Source organism: Bombyx mandarina, chromosome 12 (assembly GCF_030267445.1).
Source record: "Bombyx mandarina strain Sakado chromosome 12, ASM3026744v2".
NCBI classification, from domain to species: Eukaryota; Metazoa; Arthropoda; class Insecta; order Lepidoptera; family Bombycidae; genus Bombyx; species Bombyx mandarina.
In genome coordinates this window covers 6377702-6401603 of record NC_143219.1, presented here as the reverse complement: position 1 = coordinate 6401603, position 23902 = coordinate 6377702, and the positions used below count along the sequence as shown (strand labels likewise).

Here is a 23902-nt window from a genome sequence, read left to right as displayed (position 1 = left end):
CCTTTTTTAAAGCAATTCAAATTAACGTAGAATGTCAATAACAGCGGCGACAGGGATGAAGAAATATGAAGTTTTTTAATTCATGTTTTTCTAAAATTGTGAACCAAAGTGTATAAAGCAGACTTTAAATCTTGTTTCTTTGTTTTTTCAGAGCCTCATATTGAAGTCTTATTTAAATCAATATTATATCAATAAGTAACATTAGAAGCATTGTAGTATATTTATAATATAATAAACAATTGATAAATATATCGACACCGGATAAAGACGGGAGGTAAGAGTCGTTTCCACCAATACCAATATGTTACCAATTTTATTATTACGGATGCATAAAATATCATTTAAATTTTACATGTCGATGCCCATGCTTACACATTAAACATTCAAAAGTAGCTCTAAAACAACAATATCATTTTCGTCTTTTATTTATTTCGTCTACATTTTTTTTTATTGCTTAAATGGGTGGACGAGCTCACAGCCCACCTGGTGTTAAGAGGTTACCGGAGCCCATAGACATGTACAGCGTAAATTCCGCCACCCACTTTGAGATATAAGTTCTAAGGTCTCAAGTATAGTTTCAACGGCTGCCCCACCCTTCAAATATAGACGCTTCAATGTGAATGCCCAACTGAGATCGAAGTCCAAGATAAATATATAAATTGTCATTTTAGAGCCATCGAACATGGAATATATTTTTTTGGAATTTCAGAAATCAGTCTTTTTTTTTCAGAATTAAATGAAAAGTAGCCTCGCTAATTGTCCTACGATCACAACGATTCGATGCTTAACAATTGACGATTAAAATGACTGTCAAAAAAAGTCGTAATGTTCGTAGTCATCACCCAACACGGCATCTACCTTGACCATATATAAGCAGTATTATTATTATGGCCCATCCGTATTACCTACCACGCTTGAACATACAGGTGCCATATTCTTAAATCAGTTTACTTGTACCGGCGGAGATTCTTGCACGTACTCCGTGCACACGAAAAGGCGCGAATTTCGAAATGTTAAATCTGGAAACAGTATTTTCCAATCCGATACTAAAACAAAGTAATAATTTGTTGAAAGTGCGAATATGTTTTTATAGTATATCATACGTGCATTTAGTGGTCGTCGCTAGTTTATTGTTAACAATAGACTTTAGTAAATCGGAAGATCCAAATATTAGATTGTATCAGCAAACGAGATGGAAATTAATTACGGCCTGGTTCAATGTAAGTTTCAAGGAAACCTCTAACAAGAGCCTTTTTAATTCAAATATTATTATTATTATTTCATTTTTTTTTTTATTGCCTTTGTAGGCAGACGAGCATACGGCCCACCTGATGGTAAGTGGTCACCGTCGCTCATGGACGTCAGCAATGCCAGGGGCAGAGCCAAGCCGCTGCCTACCATATTATCCACGTTTAAAATAAAAGTAGTAAGTATCTCCTCTCGTGGCCAATAAATAGTATTGGATAGTAATCATCCTTTTTAAGTTTTGATTGTCAGAATGTTATTATTGATTCTTGATTTTTTATAGTTAAATATTTTTTTTATTACAACAAAAAACATTTTAGCTAGAGATTTAGAATTACATGATTAACTATTTGAATAAGAGTGAAACCGGATAGCAAACTAAATATATAGTAAAATTAAAAATAAAGAAGTGGCAATTAGCCTTACGTACCTTTTAATATTATAATGTTCTTTGAAAGTATGAATAAAATCTCGCAATGTTTGTTCTTGACCGCAATCTCTACCGTTCAAATATATTAAAATATATTTATATATGAACATAAACAACCGTGATTATAAAATTATAATGACTATAAGATTATAAAATTAGTTTTAGAGATACGCCGAGTGCGCAGCGTTTTTTTTTTTTTTACTTAGATGGTTGGACGAGCTCACAGCCCACCTGGTGTTAAGTGGTTAATGGAGCCCATAGACATCTTTAACGTCAAAGCGCCACCCACCTTGAGATATAAGTTCTAAGGTCTCAGTATAGTTACAACGACTACCCCAACCTTCGAACCGGAACGCATTACTGCTTCACGGCAGAATTATTCAGATATTCTTACAGCTCGATTTCAGAGGGCCGTGCGTTTATGACTGCGTGAACCTTATGTCATTTAATAGTAAAAAATTAAAATATAATACATCATTACTCGCAATATTAATATTTTATAAGAAATCATGTGTCGGTGCTGCCGCTTCTATTATTTCCGTGGTCTACGACTTTCTGGGATGGAATTTTTGGAAGGGAGAACTGTCCTGGTGCATTTGAGATTTGGATATTATGTCAAGATGAGGAGCAGCTTTGACCTTGAGTTGTTGGAGACCCTGGTACACAATCACATGCGTTCGTCTTTTCTTTTATGTGAATAAAAACAAACCTTACTTGAATTATATTTTACAAACTCCATAAACACAAGTTTAAGCAGCTCTCCTGTTCTTGCTAGGGGTAGTGTTAGCACTGTCACCAGCTTAGAGCCCCGTGAGCTCAAGCTCAGCTACTCCCTCGGAGGATCTAGTATAACGCCTTGAGCTTACTAGAAACAGTAAAAAAAAAAAACTAACTGTCTCGATTCAAATTATAATTCCCCTGGTTTGAAAAACGTAATTTTGTATTTAAAATAACGAGATACTGAAGCATAAATATATTCAAAATACAACATCCCTAGAGGCAATGCTTTTGAAAAGCAAAATATTTGTTTACGGATAAAACGGATAAAATTAAAGTTGAATAAAGAAATACGTAGACTAACTAAAATTCGGACGAATTTTGGGAGTTGATGACGTTGCTAATCGCGAATGGTGGGGGCTGGTTATTTTTGGTAGTGTCTGATTACAAAAAACAATACCACGGTTACAAGCAGGCCGCCACTTAGAGTGAAGTTCTCGGGGTGTATAGCTTTATCCTGAAACCTCATTTGAAGGAAATGGTATATAACTGGTGATTTATGGACAGCGATAATAATTTAAAACCAGTTAAGCCATAAGCTTGTCCCACCTCCTCCTCCATGTATCGTTCTCCTCATTATTGAGGATCGTGACTTCCTCGCTGCATCAATCTCTTTTGTACGATGACACTCGATTTGCTGCGATCCTTGGCCTCGTAGAGGGCATCGTGGAGCTTGATTTCCAGACAAGACCGAATCTGGTCCGACTATCTCGTGGGACTGCGTCCTCTGGGACGCTTACCCTCTATCTTGCCCGTCACCATCCGCTGCTCAAGATACAACAATAAAAAGTGCTGAAATTAGCTCCAAAGTCTACTCGCTGCAGTGATGGATTTACCATTAGGCGCGTGAGTCTCGGGCCTAGGGCGGCATGATTTGGGGGCTGGCAAATTTTTTGAAAATGAATTTAGGTTAAATTAAATCTAATTGATTTCTAATTAATTTATTAATTGATTTATATATCTTTTAATATGTATATATTTATGTATATGTACTTATTTAAGTACGAGTATTTGTATCTATAAATATTATGTATGTTATATACATATTATCTTTAAATACCTAATATCACTATAACACTACACCTACCAAGGTTCATCTCTGCACTCCCCTAAGGTAGACTGTCAGAGAATGCCTGTCTATGGCATTAAATCCGCCTTTATATTCTCAAGTATATAAAGCTATAAATAAATAAATTTTATAAAAAAATCCGTCACTGACTCGGTGGCACAGGAGTTTGCGCCTCTGACTGCTGGGCGAGGCTCACAGTTTCGATTTCCGCAATGGGCAAAAATTCGTGTGCTGAACAAATTTGTTTGCTCTTTGGCTGAGTGTTTTATATCTCTTTATATGTATTAAACGTATAATATATAGGTAGATACATAATAAGTAGCTATGTTTCTCAATTTGTAGTTACCATAGTTCCATTTTCAACAAGCTTTATACTGGTAGTTCCTTCCGGTAAGGATGCAAGGCAAAAATACTGGAATTATTTAATGGGAATCGGTCATCTGATGTGTCTGCAAATTTTGAAGTAAATCGGATGTCTGGATGTTTGTGAAAATAACCTTTATATTATCCATTGCATAGATGTCCATATACAGAACAATGACAACGTGTTAAAAATTGCGTCTTTTATTCAACCGTTTATGCATTTACGGAGGTGTAAAAATCACATTATTAAATTTCGCATAGCATTTGGAAATTTCCACACATTACAACGTCAATAGAATGATTCGATAGAAGTCGTCGATAGAATGATTCTATAATTTTTTAGCGGACAAGCTTAACATAAATCTGTTAGGCTTTTTCTGTCAAAACATAGATACCTTCATCGTAAGTTATATGAATACTTTACGCGCGCGGGCGGATTGTACGGATATTAAGGATCAATTGGAACATCTGCGACTTTTTAATTATTATTTTTATTGATAAGTTACGTGGACAAACTTACGGCCCACCTGTTGTTAATTGGTCACCGGTGCTCATAAGCATCAACCACGTCAATGCCGTCGTCCATCTTGAGACATGAGTCCTAATACTCAATTTTTAAAGTAAAACGGCAGCCGCACCTTCATACCGAAACGGATTACTGCTTCACGGCAGAAACCGGCAAAGTAGTGGTACCCGCCCGTATGGGCTCACAAGACGCCCTATCACCAGTAATTACGCAAATTATAATCTTTGCGAGTTTGATTTATTAAACGAGGTTAGTCCTCCACCGTGGAAGTCATACGTGAACATTTTTCTACCTATGCTGATAGCCTTAACAGCCTATATCAGCGTTACCCTAGCGTGTAGGTATTTGCTTTCATGGGCCCTAGCAAGAGCAGTGCTCCGCAGAATATACCACCGGATCGTAAACGCGACCTACTGAGAAGACCTACTGAGAAGAAGAAGAAGGTTAGCTGGTAGATAACTCAATTGTTGAGTTAAGCTCGCCATTTTTTATATCTTATCCCAATTACTGTATTTTATTAACAGTGTGTACAAATAAAGAATAAAGAAGATCCGGCGAGAAACTCAGTGGGCTGTGTCTATGAGTTAGTTTATTCGCCGAACCCTTCGACGTTCGAGTTCGACGATAAAGTCAACATTAGTCAGTAGTAGAACATTACTAGAAAAATTGGTACCTGCCTGCGGATTCGAACACCGGCAGAGTTGCACTGCTCGATACGGATGCAAATGCCACTCCTATCCTTTAGGCCACAATTACTTCAGATGTCTATAGTGCTCTGCGTGCTTTTAATAGTGTGCAGATGTATATCATCACAAAATTTTCATTTTCTACTGTTTTAGTTTTTTTAATTGCAAAGCCAGGCCAACGTGCTCACAGCCCATCTAGTGGTAAATGGCTACTGGAATTACTAAGCAAATACCGCCACCGACCTTGATACATAAGAACTAAGTTAAATTGTACTGCATAAATGCTGCCCCGATCCATCAACCAGAATCGCAACAGAAATAGGCAGGGCAGTGAAATCCAGTCGTGCGGACTGACAATACGTCCTACGATCAATAAAGTTTTTAGTCTGGATTGGCGTGAAAGAGCAGTTGTATATTTTTTTAGAGATTTTCTGCAAATTTCTCGACAACCGTGCGATCTCTTAAGAGCTTTCTCAGTTTGCTTAAATGATTGACAAGTAACTTACGTCATGCGATAAATATCACCACACAAAAACTATAGTAGGTACTTGGTTAAGATTATTGTTATTTGAAAAAATTTTTTTGTTGTTACTATGAATATACATTTTTCGTTCGCTTCTCTCATTACAATTTTATCAAAACCTGGACAGCAGTATTTGAGTTATACATAATACTTATACAAGTATGTAATAGACTTAGATCAGGGCTGTCCAAACTACATACCTTGGCGGGCTAATTAAATTTACTACAAAGGGAAGCAGAAAAAAATACCCGGTCATCGGTCTCGTCGAATCCGTCACTTGCGACGAAGAGCTCGGTCAGTAAATTAACCCACAGACACAGCCCACTGAGTTTTTCGTTGGATCTTCTCTCAGTGGGCCGCGTTTCCGATCCTGCGGTAGATTCTGCAAAGTACTGCTCTTGCTAGGGCTAGTGTTAGTGTTAGTCGTCAGGTTTGAGCTCCGTGAGCTCATCTAGTTGTTAGGGCTACGCTGACATAGCCTGTCAAAGCTATTAGCTTAGGTAGGAAAAATATAATATTGATTTTATGTATTGACAAAGAATTCTATTAACCAAACTATTTATATTACAAACTAATAAACTTTTGTAATTAAAACATGCGTCACGGGCCGCATGAAAACAAGCCGCGAGCCATTGTCTTGACAGCCCTGATTTAGACTATTATTGATTATATTTTTATTTTTATTGCTTTTTTCGATTGAAGCCGGTTTCCTCTTTTCCTTAAAGTTTTGTTTATATATATATACATTTATATTTAAAGTTTGGTTGAGGTGTCCCTTTCGTTCTCTGCGAGTTGCAGCAACTATACTAAATGAAATGAATTTAATATTTAATAAAAGATCAGCTCTCGCAAATCGAGATCCTCGCGTTGCAACTACATATTCTTGTTATTTACTTATGATCTATGGTGATACAAAAACTAAACGTTTAACTGTTTCAGCTTTTCACCATGGTATATTTCCCGACGTGCATTTACTGTGATTGGCGAGATCTAAGAGGCGAAGCACACTGGAGGCACGTCAAGATCCTGAATCAATTTCGAGACTTGTGTTTCACTAGTATACTATTACCTACTACTGCCGTAAGTAACTACGTAACATTATCGTATTGTAAAAATTTCAAAACAAAACTATATGGTAATATATTATTATATTCTGACTAACGTGTTTGTTTCTAAGAGAAATAGCAGGTCATGAGTTCAAGAGTTTTTTTTTCCATTTCAAAGATTGTTGTAGTTCAACAGACACACGAAGCTTACCTTGTATTTTGGGGTTACTAAAACCAACAGACGGCTTAAATAAATAAAAAACACGTATGGGCTCTCAATACATCCAGTCACCAGATATTACTCGTGGATTACACGGTCAGGCCATCACTGTCGTTTGCACATCATATCGCTGAGGTCTGCATAATACTCGGAGGTTTTGGAAGCACGGTAAAGCCCATGGTAAATCCTTGTCATCGAGCAGTCTGACATGCAGCAGGGTAATGTTGCGGAGATGCTCATGAGGTCTGTTTTCGGCTCGTCGGTTCATGTCACGTGCAAGACTTCAAGAACTCCCCCAACGATTCTACACCCAGATCCCAGACGATGACGTCATTCCTGACATACCGCCCCGATCCGATCATGTTACGAAAGGAAATATACGTCTCGTAAATGGCGAGCTTAGTCCTAGTCGGGAGCCTGGACACGTAACCGACCGCTGCATGAAACTAGCCGCGCGAGCCATACCAATAGTAGTCTATATGCGAGTCCATGCACAGCAAGCGGTTGATTTCACCTAGGTACCGGGCTACGGTTCTAAACTTGACATTCACACCTCGGAGACAGCTTTTTAGGAACGACTCTGGTATGGGTCAAACCGTAGAGAAGTGCGGCGGTCTTTCTCCACATTGACCGGAACTCTCCATCGATCTAACCACTAATTAAGGATATCCAAAAGCCTCTGCATCCTCATAATGGCAGTAGCAGGACGCAGAGTAAGCCGAGTCGTTTGCGAACAAGGCCAACTCCAAGTCCTCCTCCTTCTACTCCCGATGATGACCCTTCAGGGTGGGAATGTCGTTGGTCTATACCAACGCCCTCTTCCTATACGCCCTCTATAGGGCGTATAGGAAGGATTGGATTACAAGCTTGAAATTTCGGCAGTGGTCACAAATTTACTCTTCAAAGCCCGAATTAGAGGTTTAATGAAAATGCATATTTGAGGCTCATCACTTTTGATGGAAGAGCCATGATATTTAGTAATAAAGGTTCTTATACAAAATTAAAACTACTTTTTACATTTAAAATTCCATTTCCAATTCAATTTCCATTTAAAAGCCATATTATTATATAAGTATAAAAATGAATTGCTGTTCGTTAGTCTCGCTAAAACTCTAGAACGGCTGGACCGATTTGGCTAATTTTGGTCCTGAATTATTTGTGGAGGTCTAGAGAAGGTTTGAAAGGTAGATAAATATGATGCTCGGAATTAAATAAAAATAACAATTCTGTTTTTCCGTTGATGTGTCCCCCATCGCACGAATTCCTTTTTTTTGTTTTAAGTTTATTTGATACAAAAGTTTGGGTTTTTTATTTATCGATTGAGGTACTACGAAGTATGCCGAGTCAGCTAGTTAAAAATATAAAAAAAGCGTGATTAAGCCCTAAAAGTAATTTCAACTATGTCTACGACCCGCGAAAACCCAAGAAAATTCTAAAAGAATGTTTAGGAAGAATGTGAATAGCACATAAAATGTATATAATTGTAATAATAACTGTATTGTAATAATAATTGTAATAATACTTTCAGCAGAATCTCCTGATTCACTCTTGCGAAGACGGAGCGGATCGTCATGCTATGATAATCTTTCTACGAACTCATTTTGTTTATCGACATAAAACATCAATAGGGCTAACTCAAGTTGTTATAAGAAAACCGACGAGGAAGTCTTTTGTTAAAAATTCAAAATGTTATGTTTGTGTTTATCGATGAAATATTTGTCTGGATTAGTACAAACTTACTCAAGGCAAAAGTACACATTCGTTTCCTTGACGTGTTTGTAGTATTATATGTAATTTTATGAACGAACTAGCCGTACTCGCCCGTTTCGCTGGGCATTTAAAATTAACATCATTATTTATTGTCATTATTATTAGGGAGTCCAACACTCATATAAATATTAGATTATCCATTAAGTACATGTATTTTCTACATGGGTACCAAGTTTCAAGTCAATCGGATGCATGGTTCAGTAGTTATAACGGAACATCCGTAAAAACCAATGTAGATTTATATATTAGTATAGATGTGTTAGTAGAATATTAAGTAGAATTTGTTTAATATTTGCGGAATATGTTTGTATTTAGTCTCTAATTTCGAATTCCTTTGTACTTTTTTAGTTCGGAGACATACTATTCTGGCGAGTCTGGAATAAAGACCGCGAGCTAATAGCACCTCTGAAGATTCACGAGATTGTACCGTTTTGGACACAGCACTGCATGCACACGGTGTCTCTGATCATCATGCTCGTGGATCTGGCACTTGTACGAAGAGAACGACCGAAGAACATGGTACCAGGCTTAGCTTTACTCTCAACATTCCTTATAGCCTACACCGTTGTGTAAGTTACATAATTAATTTAATTAAAACACCTTTTTAATACATCAAATTTATATAAAGCAGAGCTTAGTTAGTTTCTAGTTTAACTAAAAACAATTGCGAACAGTTTTACAGAAAACAAAAAAAATATATTGATTTGGTAAACGAACAAACAATTTTCGTCCCTAAAAAATCAATATATTTTTATTCTAACAATAACGGCATACCAGTATTTATGACATGTATATAGTAAAAAAATATATAAATTATCGTAAAGCAATCCGAGGCTATCAAAGAGAAAATATGAAATAAATGACATATTCGGATACGAAAATAAAATCGATAAATAGTTCTAGAATGAAAAAAAAAACGAATAAATGAAGTCTAACCAATACCAAAAACCATGCCACTTTATCATCATCATCATCTCAGCCTGTCCACTGTCTACTGCTGAACATTATCACATGAAATTTCAATTTATCAAGACAATATTTTCATATACAAAAGGAGAAACTCCATTCTGGGCCTAAGCGTTACACGAATGGGATATGGACCAAAAAAAATCGTCTATTTTGCTTGATTAACCTATTGAAATCTTAGTTTCATTGACAATGGCCAAATGTAGAAAATAAGTTGAATTCTATTTTTTGTTTTAAACAATCTTTGTAAACATCTGCAACACTTATTTCAATATACGTAACTAGATCCACAAACGTGCGGATTAGAATTAGAGCATCCCTAAAATAGGATACAGTGCGAGCGTATGCATATATGTAATGTAAGCTTACTTTTTTATTGTTTTGGCCCGTAAACAAGCTTATGGCCCAGCTGGCATAAAAATATATTCAGATTTCATAGACATCACAGCATAACGCTACGCTACCAAAGCTACCATAGTCTGCTTGAAATAGCAACTTGTATAGCAACCGTGGGCGTCCTATCCGTGCTTACCTACGGAGCCGAAACGTGGACGCTGACCGTGCGACTAGTCCACCAACTAAAAGCTACTCAGCGAGCTATGCTTGGTTTGTCATTGCGAGACCGAATAGGTAATGAAGTCGTTCGGGCAAAAACCAAGGTGATCGATATAGCTCGCAGAGTCAGTAAGCTGAAGTGGCATTGGGCCGGTCACATATGTCGCAGAACCGATAACCGTTGGGGTAGACGGGTTCTGGGGTGGAGACCGCGAACCGGCAAACGTAGTGTAGGACGCCCTCCTGCTAGATGGAGCGACGACCTGCGCAAGGCAGCTGGCAGTGACTGGATGCGTAGAGCCGAAGATCGGGTTCAGTGGTGAGCTTTGGGGGAGGCCTATGTCCAGCACTGGACTGCCGCAGGCTGATGATGATAGCAACGCACGCACCGCACGATCGCACGGTGTATAATTGTGTGATACCCTTGTGAACTTAATCAGTTGTTTGTTTCAGGTGCATAAACAGCTACATGAATGAAGAATACATATACCCCGGACTGAAACAGTTCACAGGATTTAAAATACCAGCTTTGATAGCGTATTTTTTCATTGAAAATCTGTTCTACTATTTTAGCCAATGGCTAATAATAGATATGGTATGGGGAAACAGCAATAAAAAAATGGTTTAAACATAAACTAATTTGGTTATAGAAATATAAGTGATTTCTAAAAATTGTGAGAAGATTTTATCCCTCATACATTTAGGGTCAAATCTTGATTAAAACCTTTCGTGAATGTCTGAGATTGACATTTTATACAAATGAAAGTAATTAAAGGTTAATGGTAACTTTTCAGTTCAAAGTGGCACCTGTGACAGAGAAGCTGAGGAGTGCGCGTTTGGGATGGTATGGACATGTGATGAGACGAAATGAAAATGAGGTTGGTAAGAGAGTGTTAACTATGAATGTGGAAGGATATAGAGGAAGAGGTAGACCTAAGAAGAAATGGATAGATTGTGTGAAAGACGATATGGGTAAGAGGGGAGTGAGCGAAGAAATGGTATATGATAGAAGGAGAAAACATATTGCACCGACCCCAGATGACTGGGAGAAGGGCAGGATAATGATGATGAATGATGGTAACTTTTCAGTTTTTATAAGATACATGGTTCTAAGAAACCAGCGAGGCTTAAATTGCAAATGAATCAATACAAATAGAATTGAAAATTAAAATTTATAAAAAACATTAAACCAAAGGAAAACATCGACCCTTTATGCTATGAAGGTATTGTACTCGGGATGTATGGTACAATCACGGTTAATAAGCGCTCATAATTTTGGGTTTTGGAAAGGAAACATTTACAGGAACAGGAACACGAACAGTACATTTGGGAGCAACTAAAATGTTTTCTTGTTAATCCTTTTTCTACACCCGTTCTTACATTGTAAACCTTTTATAAAATTACGAGTCTGGTCCATCAGAAAGATTGTTTAAAATTAATCACATTTTCTCCATCATGGAAGAAATTGATCTAGTAAAATCTGACAAAATATACCTCTTTCTAAATTCAATATTCGTTTGAAGGACATATAGCCTTAAAACTAAAACAAAAAAAAACTTATAATTTTCGAAAAATTATTTTCAAGTTTTTGGTGTATTTTAATGGTTTCAGTATTAGCCACTCCATAGACAAAAGTTTAGCGGAGGTGAAATACTTCTACGACTTAAATAGCTAGGTGTTGATTTAAATATAATGATCTATCAGACATCTAAAGAAATCCTACAAATTAATTGATATTGGATTTATATGAATATACTAGATGTGTTGATAAAACAAGCAGTTACAATACGATTAGAGCTATTTAATTGTAACAATTATCGAGTACTATGGCTGTGACTTATGACAGTAGTACCTTTTCCTTTTATTTATTTAATTATTTATTTATTTATTATTAGTCTTCTTACAAATTCACAATATAACCAAAACATTGTAGTACCCGGTACTCTAAAATAACTACTATTTAGACAAAGTAGATGTTAATTTTAGAATCGTACAAATAAGAATTTAAAGTTGTTTTATACATAGCAATGAACGCATTCTTGTTTAAAGAATTTAATAGTGGTCAAAGCGTAGTAATTTTATAATATGGAAGTGAGTGGATTCATTATATTGAGTTCGAAGGGTATTGGCTCGGATATGTTAGTATAAAACTGTCTTAAATATAAATGTATGTAAAGAGATTTCCGTGAATAACCAGATTGAAAATCTTCTCACAATATAAAATCGGTTTTATGGTGGCAAGAAAATGATTATGTACTTTATTTTTTTTAGATTTTCACTGAGTTTTATGTATATTTGACTACAGACTAAAGCCTCTTTTAAGTCATAAGAATTTCACAATAAATTTCCAACCGGCTTCTTATCAGCAATTTTAAAAATTTTGAAAATTGCAAGTTTGCTACAACGTAGTTCTTAATTATCTATTAATTTATTTATGTTGTAATTTTATTTAAATATGTTAGTGTTACAAGAAGACTCCAGTGATTTGTGATTTTAGTTTTAATTAAATTTTAATCCAGAATAAAATTTACATAACCATGAATTTTTACAATTTTAACATGTTTGTCATTTATAATTTTAAGGTCAAGGAATCTCTTAGTAATATATAATTTGTGTTCGCCTATAATTAAAAGATAGAGGCGTTTAGTATCTATGTATATATTTCAATATAATATATTCAATAAGTTTTAGATACGTCAACTAGGTCACCTCGAACTGTGTCTTTGTTAAGACGAAAAAGATTTGTATTTTGACTCAATCTACACTCACAATGACAAATTATACTGTATTTATAAAAGCATAGGTATAGCTTTTGCTCTTTTTGCGTCCTCTGCTTAAATTTAAAGTGTATTTCGTTCTTTTTTGACAACATTACTGATGTCATGATGACACTAGTAAATTTTTAAACTCAAAGTTTACCTTACTAACCTTAAACTTATTAACTTGTTACAAGAACAAGAACTTCATGCAAAGGATATTTTATACGGGGCTTGCGTAGAAAATAGCTAAGACATTAAGAAATAAATTCACATTTGTAATTTAGCAATAACTTATTATACGTAAAGTACCTACTAACCACAAAACAAAACAAAAATTTCATAATGCACATTTAAGTGGTCAATTTTGTATATCGTTGACAATTTTAATAGCCTTGAAAATGTCCGTTCGTTGTCTGCGATTTGGGTATTTAACTATTCATGTCTAGTCGACGATGATTACTTACGTCACGTTAATTTACGCTATTTTTCTAGAAGCATTGTCTTTGTTCATCGAAGTCTCAAATTACATTGTAAAAAGCGGCTGCCCAATCGGGAAGCGTTACCTTTAAGTCTTATGAAATAAACCGTTTGGGTGAAATTTTGCATTAATATAGTCTATAACCTGGATTCAAGAATAGGATATATTTAACAAGATAAATTACCCTTACCGGGCAAAGTTGCTTTGTGATTTTATATACCAACAGATCTAAAAATCCACTTGTTTAATTCTTTCTAAATTACAAATTTATCGCCCTGGTAGCTTCGGGGTAAGTCTAAAAATAGTGTGTACCGTGTAGTCTTTCTCAAGTTTCTACATATTAACAAGAGACTCGGGCTAAGCTTAGTTAGTCTATACAAATAGTCTATATACAGGTTATATACAGGTTGGTTTGGATACCGAAGAACCTTGGTTTCAAAATCAATGCAATTGCGGACAAATTGGCCAGGTTTCGCGCCTCTGATTAGCCTTGAACCGGTTTGGGGGGTGCCCAGTGAATAACTAATTTTAATGCCGTTGTAGCCAAACAGGCTCACGGCCCACCGTTTATAGACGTCGGCAATATCAGGGACACAGTGAAACCCCTGCCCGCCGCTGAATGCTCTACAAGACTCATGATAGCGCTGAAGATACACCGAAGGGGCAGGTACAATGCCAATGTCCATTCCATTCAATAAAATTAGAACTGAGCTCCCAAGCGTCTATTGAAAGTAAAATATTCCGACAATGGAAACGAAGTGAGAGTTCTGGTCAAAACCGTCTAAGTTACGAATACCCATGGACATGGTATAAGCTGCAAATTGCTATTGATCCATTCTGCAGGTATTATATGTAGGAAGAAGATAATATTCTTTAAACACGGTGACTGCTGTTCCCTAGGCACTGCTTGGAGAGCACCTTCTTTGCGCCGAGGAGAAGACAATATGTTTTAAAGAAGTAGTCGGATGGTCCATAAAAAAGTAGTAGCAGTGTCAGGTGGTCGCACTAATCCTCGCAAGCAGTAATAATGATTTTTTTTTTATCTTCTGCATATATTTCATCATCATTGGTGCAAAGTATTTGACCTATTACTTCAACGACCCGTCTCAAGATACCGGGATGAAAATCCTTGTTATATCTACTGTATTGTCTTGGACTCAATATAAGACACGAGCTATCAATATTTTTTTTTTCATTTCAATCAATTTTCTTTTTTTCTTCTACGAATAAATAGGTTAATACAATTATTTCAACAATAAAACTAAAAGAAAAAAAATTGCTTTCATTGTATAGTCAAACATTCCGTAATGATTTTTGGCCATCACAACAGTGCTGCAAAAGTAGCATCCATAGACCAGAATTGCAATAAACATTATTAAATTATTTCTATCAATTTAGAAATAAAGGCAACCATTACGATTTAGTTAGAATTATTGAATATACACACCATACTTGATAACTTTAATTTACTACGCGCATTAGATTCTTAGATTCTAAGTTCAAACTTTCCTTTTAGTATTAAAACTGTCTACATTGAAATATCATTTAAATAATTTATTTTCTATTGGTATAAATGTTCAACAGAAAAGTTGTGACACGCGTCCACGTTTTTGCGATTCGTTTCATAGGAAAGCATTTGGTCATGACTCTAAACACGTGCGTCACGTGTCGAATGGAAATGTTTGTTTACGCAGAGCTTTGACCTTGCATAAAACATTTTACGAAATAAAACTCTAACAAAAGAAGAAATTGGCTTCCAATTGGAAATACCATTACTAAGGTTTGATCACGTCGTAAGCTTAGAGTGAAGTGAAGTGAATTACTTCTGTGCGGAACCCGAGTCCGATTCCTGATTGGAGACAGAGGTATTTATGATCTTTGGTATTCAGCCACAACATTTATTGTCTTTATTTCGTTTATATTATCCGTTACTGGCACCCTTGTCACAGAAGAAAACATAACTTGAGATGTTCTATTCCGTCAAAACCGGTTACAACTCACTGTCACTATTCCCAAATACTACAGAAAATACTTTCATTAATAATATTCAATATAAATATTCAAAATACTAAATTAGAAACCTTTACTTAAGCGCCAACAACAAATCCATAAAGTTCAATTTTATTGTATAAACGCATTGATAGCCTATCCATATGTTTATGAAGTCAGCATAGGAAAGATACTGCACTACGGTGATGCCAAAGGACGCCCCTTATCATGACTGCCAACTATAAACCTACCCGGGCCACGCAACAGCTAGCCAATATCGACGACCTAGGCACGTGCTAATGGATTTACCTAATCCACTCTCAGTGTTCTTAGACGCTACTAGTTCTAACTGCATGATCAGTTGGATTTGCTGGCCTTCACATCGACAAGGTCGATCGGTGTGAGGATCCACACCTCGGGGGGAGATATGCGGGTTTATGCCGCGTATAGACCCCCGGGGCCTGATTTTCACCCCGGGGACATAAGACGGGTCCTGAATTGCGACAGCCGCCCAGCTCTGCTGGTCGGGGACCTCAACGCGAAGCACGTCGCGTGGGGCTCCCGACTGAACTCAGCAGTGGGCAGGCGGCTGTTAGAAGATGCCGATAGGGGTGACTACTCTGTGGTCGGCCCCGACGAACCCACGCACATTCCGACCGCCGCGCAACTCCAACCCGACGTGTTGGATGTGTGCGTTCATAAGGGGCTACGGTGCCCCTTAACTATTGAGGCACTGTACGACCTGGGTACCCCCCATCTCCCTATCCTGGTCACACTGGGAATGGGGCTCACCCGGGTTGCGACCTCGCCCCTACGACCGAAGGTCGACTGGGAGCTCTTTAAGAGACGCCTAGTCGACCTTCCCGCAATTCAGGACCCCAACACCCCTGAGGGGGTCGACGACGCGGCAGTCCGCCTTGTCGACTCCATCAGGGGAGCGATCGACCAGGCGACGACCCTTGTGCCCAGCGGCGGGCCCAGAGGTATACTCCCGGCCCATCTGAAAGCGATTATTCGCCGGAAGAGGGGCCTGAGGAGGCTCTGGGCGACAACTCGTTGTCCCAGGATCAAGCGCGAGCTTAATGAGGTGGAAGCGGAGTTGGCGGCGAAGATTAGCTCCTATCGGGGCTATGCGTGGGAGGAACGGATTGAGGAGGCCCGTGAGGACCCCTCGTCCGTGTCCCTCCACCGACTTTGCCGCCAGTTCTCAAATCGGCCTGCCCCGACTTGTCCACTCGTGGACGAGAGGGGCAACCGATGCTTCTCGGCTCAGGCCCGCGCCGATGTCCTGGCCGTAATGCTGGAGCGGCAGTTCGCTCCAAATAACTCTGCACCCTCAGAGGCCGCATTCCACCAATCGGTGGAAGAGAGCGTAGCAAGCCTACTCTCCTCCCCGGTGCCACCGTTGGGAGATGGTGATTTCATCACTCCCAGTGAATTGCGCCTCTCCATCAAGCGGATGAAGAGGCGCAAGGCGCCGGGCGAGGACGGTATTCCCTCCCTCGCATTTTTCCACTTCCCCGAAATTTCAATTGTTGAATGTTCAATTCCATTCTGTCCACAGGACACTTCCCGGGAATTTGGAAATTGGGCAAGGTTATTGCCCTGCCCAAACCCGGCAAGGATAGAAGAAATCCCTCCAGCTATCGTCCGATCACTCTGCTGTCGCATATTGTCAAAGTTGTTCGAGTGGCTGCTGCTGAGAAGGGTGTCGCCGCACATCCTTCTCAGACCCGAGCAATTCGGGTTTCGCAGCGGTCACTCGACAACGCTGCAATTGGTCCGCGTTATGCACCACTTGGCGGATCGGTCCAACGCGCGCCAGTACACGGCCGCAGTCTTTCTCGATATCGAGAAGGCCTTCGACCGTGTCTGGCATGCGGGACTGATCTACAAGCTGTTGCAGAACACGGACCTCCAGCACGCCTATGTGCGACTGCTGGGGTCGTACCTGGAGGGAAGATCCTTCCTTGTCGCGGTCGAGGGCGCAAAGTCGTCGGTGCGCCCAGTCACGGCCGGAGTTCCCCAGGGAAGCGTCCTGGCACCAGTCCTCTACGCTCTCTACACCAACGACATTCCCACGCTTGAGGGCAACCTCCAAGCGTGGGAAGCCGACGTGAAGTTGGCGCTGTTTGCCGACGACAGCGCCTACTTCGCGTCCTCTAATTTCCCCTCTGCGGCCATTTCGAGGATGCAGAGGCTGTTGGACCTACTGCCCCAGTGGCTGGACCGATGGAGGGTCGCGGTCAACGTGGGGAAGACCGCGGCTATCCTCTTCGGTCCGGTCCGCACAAAAGTCGTCCCAGGACAGCTCAGTCTCCGTGGAGTCAATGTCGAGTTTAGGCCCAGTGTCCGATACCTGGGAGTCAATATCGACCGGAGTTTGAGAATGACCGCCCACGCCAAGTCGGCGTTGGCGGCCGCGCGCTATGCGAGGTTTCTCCTCCGGCCGGTGTTGGCCTCCAGGTTGCCGACCAGGACTAGACTCGGCATTTACAAGACGTATGTTCGTTCCCGTATCACGTACGCAGCTGCGGCCTGGTATCACCTCATCCCGCAGATCATGCGGGTGAAGTTACAGGCCCAGCAGAATCTGGCTCTTCGCACGATAGTCGGAGCAGGGCGTTACGTCAGAAATGACGTAATCGCCCGGGATCTAGATCTGGAGTCGCTCGAGGAGTTCATTCGGAGGCTAGCTCGTAATATGTACGAGCGGGCTAAGGTGGACCCCACGAGCATCTCCACAATATAGCTCCCTTGCACGCCAGACCACCTGATGGTAGGGCGCTACCAAGGGAGCTACTGGAACCCCGGGCTATGGTAAGATAGTCGGCTTAACCGGAGTGATATGGGAGTGCTCATAATGAGTGCCCCCATGGGACTGAGCTGTCCACACTCTTCATTTCCCCCCATACTGTTGGGGTGCCCCCCTATGGGGACCCATTTCTATCACGCGTTTGGGTGAACCACTCCCCCTTAAGGGGAGTGACTTACGTCGGTCCCTCCCCGCAACGGTCTTCCCCTTCTGGGGAGCCCCTAGCGGGTGAGCGCCAAACCAGTGCCGCGGCTCCCCCTCTGACTTGTAGAGGTGGGGCCGCGGCATGGGGCCGGTGGCGGGCCCCGGTTTAGTTGCTGACTGCTGCCCTGCTTTGTATATAGTGTATAGTTAGTTAGTTAGTAGTTAGTTTATAGTTTAGTAGTTAGAGGAAAAAAAAAAAAAAAAAAAAAAATCAAGCAGAGGACAGCAGCCGGCGCCGGGGTGACTCCTCCGCGGGCATCACTCCACCCAGGAAAACAACAAGCCCATCGTATTATATTTAAGTATTTATTTATTTTGTCGATGTGAGTGTGCCGAGCACGCTGCGAACAGTCCCCTCCCATCTCGTCCTGCATCCATATCACCCCTGCCCTATGTGGCAGGGAGCTTCGTCCCGGGCAGTGGGGATTGCCCCGAGGCCCGTTCCGTGCCCCCGAAAGGGGGTACGACGACCCTTCTTCTTCTTCTTCTAGTTCTAACGTTAGCAGCAACCAAAGAACAGGTTACCGTACTCACCTATCTCGTGGAATAGTTTGGCACGACACTTAAGTGTGGTGGATAAGAGGTAATGTGGATTAGTCAATAAACAAATAAAACGAACAAATATTAACATTTAAATATTAAGAAGATGAGTATTTATTTAATAGGTGCCACTGTGTTATAAATCAACATAATATATTACAAGGAATTATTTATATACACACATATTTACATTATCTCAGAGAAAACAACACAGTTACAGATACCAACCGCACGTGGTGTTGAAACAAGTGTTTTGTTGTCAGATACAAAAAAACATTCCCAAAAATATCTAAAAAAACAGCTGATCGTCATGAAGCTTAGTATGACGATTTTAAAAAAAAGATTTGTTGAAGAAAAATGATCAAGTAAATTTTAAAACAAGCGAAACTTAACTGTGGACATACGCAATTAAAATTCAGGACCTGTCGATTAGAGGTTCAAGACTCAACATTCTTAACTATCGAAATGATCTTATACCAATACAACTTCAATTACGATTTATATTTATTACCAGAGTCGGTGTGGTGTGATTAATCAATAGTTATAGGGAAGCGGTAGAGTATTATAAGCTCCCACGGATGGGTACTTTAAGTCTGCAGTTCTATCAGCGAATCAGTAGTACGTTCCGATTTCGGGAACAGCTGTTTGTACTAATGAGATTTCTATATCAATATAATATTTTTTATTTTTATTGCTTAGATAGATGGACGAGCTCACAGCCCACCTGGTGTTAAGTAGTTACTGGAGCCCATAGACATCTACGACGTAAATGCGCCACTCACCTTGAGATATAAGTTCCAAGGTCTCAAGTATAGTTATAACGGCTCCCCCGTCCTTCAAACCGAAACGCATTACTGCTTCACGGCAGAAATAGGCGGGGTGGTGGTACCTACCCGTGCGGACTCACAAGAGGTCCTACCACCAGATATAATACACATCTATTGATGGAACGCATTACGCACTATCAATAAACTCTGATAACTGGCTAATGCGGTCCATAGGTAAACCGTGGGGTCGTCTAATCAAGACAACCACGACCCAGAAATCATCTAAGATATCTAGTGCCGCTTCCTCTGAATATTACTTAATCTACCACTAAATTGAAAGACAACAAAAATGTAGGCTCAAATCATTTGGAATAATATTTGCTTGTTATTTACTAAATCATTTAGTCCGTGCATTGACACCGACCACCTTGAACTAGATTCATAACACGTGAGCACAACTAACGCAACTCATAAAACGTTCAAATATTCATCATTCAGTATGGCCCGAGGCTCAACTGGTTATTTAAGTGAGAATTTTTATCTAGTACCAGTTAAGCATTGTAACCGCTCACGTTTATATGTCTATGGCATTTCCTGATGAGATGGCTCCTTATGACATCAAACCGCTTTGATACTATACAATATACCCATACCAATAAATCCATTTGATTCGAAAAAAAATTATTTACTTATATGCGATCAGTCCTATGATTATTAACATATTCATTTCAGGTGTATCAGGTGGATATTTGGAGAGTATCCCACTGAAAGCATTCTCCTATTGTGTTGTTAATTGCTTTCATTAATAGCATGACAATTGATTCAAATACTAAGCCGGAACTAAAGCCTCATTCTGATTAACAAACTTACCTAGAACCCAAATGCTTTAGGTAAAATGCGTCACGACCTAGTAAGAACTGGCTCTTGGTCTTTTGAAATAATTGCAATGGTGCAACTGACATTACGGCTAAGTCGTTTTTGGTGAACAACTCATAAAAGCTCGCTCAGGGTCTCTTTGATGCAATCTCGGTGGTACATTATTATATCTATATCTTAGTCAGAAGAAATTACATGGTAATAAGAACTCTGACTATTTATCAAAAAAATCCATTAATTCTCCGGAGCCAAACTTTAATCCCGAGTGATATCAAGCCCACGTTTGTTTATTATTACCATCATCATGCGGGTTTTTATAGAGAAGCAATTATGTGTATCCGTTACAAAAACGAAATAGTCGGTACTGCGATACAATCGAAATTTCGACTGAATGGCTTGTTAGCTTTTTGTGTTTGTCACCGCGAGCTCATATATTTACCGAAAAATCTCAAGTTAGGGGATGGTGTTTATGTCTCGAGCACGGACTCAGCCCGGATTTGTGAACTCCCTTGCGCCTTATTACACTAAATAGAAACGCAGCCATCTTTCGCAGAGATTACAAACATTTTCTTCACAACCTTCATAAGATGGACGTACGGATTCTGCCATGCATGAAAATGGACTGTTTTAGTTATACGATTTATGCGATAACAATGGTTGATTGCTCACATTTTAATAATGTCTTTTACGGCTCCACGCTTCCCTGAATATAAAATAAATATTTCGTTATTCAGTTACCTGGTGGACAAACATAATGAAACTTATTTGAGCGGATAAATTACACGACCCCACAACCGAACAAAGAGAGCTGACCTCATTTAAATTGAAATGGAGAAACGGCTTAGGTATTATTTTAAGGAAGCGCTGTTGTTTTCTTTTTTTTTTTTTTGTCCAAAAAAAAAAACAATAGCCAATACTGGTTTTGGACGACGAGTCGGCTGTTTCCACGAAAACTAGAAATACTAAAATGGCAACTAAAAAGGCGAGATTAAACTGAAAATATGATTTTCAATTATGAGTACGACTCATGAAAGCCGCAGAAAATATTACAATCAATAAATTTTAAACAAAATAAGAATTATCCGTTACTTATTTAAGATTTTCTTTGAGGTTTTTGTTACAAATCAAACATTTTTCAGACCATTAGTGCACAATGGAGCTGACACGATGACGCATGAATTTCGTAAATTAGCGGCAGTAAAAACCGTAATATACAAAGTAATCTATAGTATAGTATCTATAGTATATTTATACGACTTTTTGGCGGGAACGCGAGGAGTGAAGTTGTGTGATTTGTTTTATTTTGTCTATTTAGTGTGTCTTCAGATTTAAATGTGTAATAACGGTGGTTTATTAACTGTTTAATATCTGTGAAAGTGCACAAATGTGGGAAAATGAAACAAAGTGCTGGATGTAATTTTAGGGGTTCCTCCAAAAAGTCCACTGAAAAAATCACAGTAAATGACCACCATTTTACTGAGATTATATTCACACCATATTGTCATTTTTCATAAAAATAAGAATATAAATTAAAATAAGACATGACTTAAAGGTCTCAGTTACCAGGTCATAAAATCCCTTTTATATGTATAGTCATACAAAGTAATCTAAGTATAAAATTAATGTTAGCTTAGAATGAATGTAAATGTCATATCGTGTATGTTTTTAATTGAAAAGCTAAGCAAGAAATACTTAATGCTTGTTTTCGCATTGAAATTTTACTAGGCCTTGACATTACCAAGACCAAAGCCGCTGGTCGTAAACTGCGAGAAGTGGTCTCGCAGGTCTCGAGAGTTCTGCCATCAGTTGCTTCTGCCAATGACCAGGTGGTACAGCTGATGGCGGAGAATTCGAGACTTCGAGCACAGCTCCAAGCTCGGCAACGGCCCGATGATGGAGCAGCGACGTCCTGGGTCGCTGGAGCCCCTCGGAGCTCCCGTCTCCCGGCGCTGACTGGTGATCAGTGGCCTGTGCTGCCACCACCGCGTGCGGCACAGGAGCATCCGCGTCTCCCGTCACCGCGCTCTAGAGAGACGACCGCCACCGCGCGGCAGTTGCACTCGCGGGGCCACGGATGCTGGCTCCGCCAGAACCGAAGACCTTCAGCCTGGACGAGGTCATCAACCGCACCGTCCAGGCTGTAGTAGAAAAGCTGGGCGGGAGGCTAGCGGCTCTCGAGGCGAGAGTGACTGTTTCGGCCGACGTTAGGCAACCGGCGGTGACGGGTGCTTTGGCCACCCGTTCCGCTCCCGTACGGGCTCCGGCCGCCAGGTCGGGCCCGGGACGGGATCGAACTAAGCGAGGGGGCGGCGCTAACGCGAAGCCTCCATCACAAGCACCCCAGTCCCGTCCGCTGCCTCCGCCCCCGTCAGACATGGACGAGGGGTGGAACGTGGTGGCCCGGCGGGGTGCCAAAAAGGCCTCACTGGCAGCTCCCCAAATGGGTAGAGCGCCAGTGGCCATGGCGGCTCAGGCTGCACCCCAACAGGGTCGAGCACCTGTAGCCGTCAAGAAAAACAAAAAAACAAAGAAAGGGAAGAAGTCGTCGCGGGCGCCGCGATCAGCGGCAGTGGTTCTAACTTTACTGCCTGCCGCTGAGGCCAAGGGCATCACATATAATGATGTGATGGCCCGGGCGCGTGAAGCCGTCAACCTGGACGAGATTGGGGCGGAGGAGGGCCTCCGCAGCAGGCAGACGGCCAATGGGGCCAAGCTGTTAGAGTGTCCCGGTGCCGATAGTCCCGGCATCGCGGAGCGTCTGGCGGCGAAGCTCCGTATGGTCTTGCCTGAGGAGGAGGTGCGGGTGCACAGGCCGGTAAAAATGGCGGAATTAAGAGTGACCGGCCTGGACGACTGCACCACCAGGGATGAGGTGAGGGCGGCCGTCGCTACCCAGGGCAACTGTGCACCGGAGAATGTAACCGTGGGTGAGCTGCGCCGTGGTTATAACGGGGCCAGCTCAGTGTGGGTGCGTTGCCCGTTGGAGACGGCTGCCTCCCTGGCTGCTCCTCCGCCCGGGGGACCGTCGGGGAATCCAGGCAGGCTGCGCGTGGGCTGGATAGCGGCCCACGTGCGCCTGCTTGAACCACGCGCCTGGCGATGCCTCCGGTGCTTTAGCACCGGACACGGTCTCGCCAGGTGCACTAGCTCGATTGACCGCAGCGGTCTGTGTTTCCGCTGCGGCCAGCCGGGCCATAAAGCGGCGTCCTGCGCGGCCGCCCCGCACTGCGCTCTGTGCGCTGCGGCTGGGCGCGGGGCTAACCACCGGGCGGGAGGAAAGGCGTGCCTCCCGTCCGGT

At 40.8% G+C, this 23902-nt stretch overlaps 1 protein-coding gene across 1 annotated transcript; it reads left to right on the top strand.

Annotated features, from left to right (window-relative positions):
• Nucleotides 1-141: 141 nt before the first annotated feature.
• LOC114250806 (androgen-dependent TFPI-regulating protein) lies at nucleotides 142-12733 on the top strand. The gene is made up of 5 exons (XM_089731878.1): nucleotides 142-274; nucleotides 731-1220; nucleotides 6559-6699; nucleotides 9004-9224; nucleotides 10630-12733. Exons 2-5 carry the CDS (start codon nucleotides 1011-1013, stop codon nucleotides 10802-10804), a joined length of 747 nt encoding a protein of 248 aa, XP_089588004.1. The 5' UTR covers nucleotides 142-274; nucleotides 731-1010; the 3' UTR covers nucleotides 10805-12733.
• Nucleotides 12734-23902: the final 11169 nt, after the last annotated feature.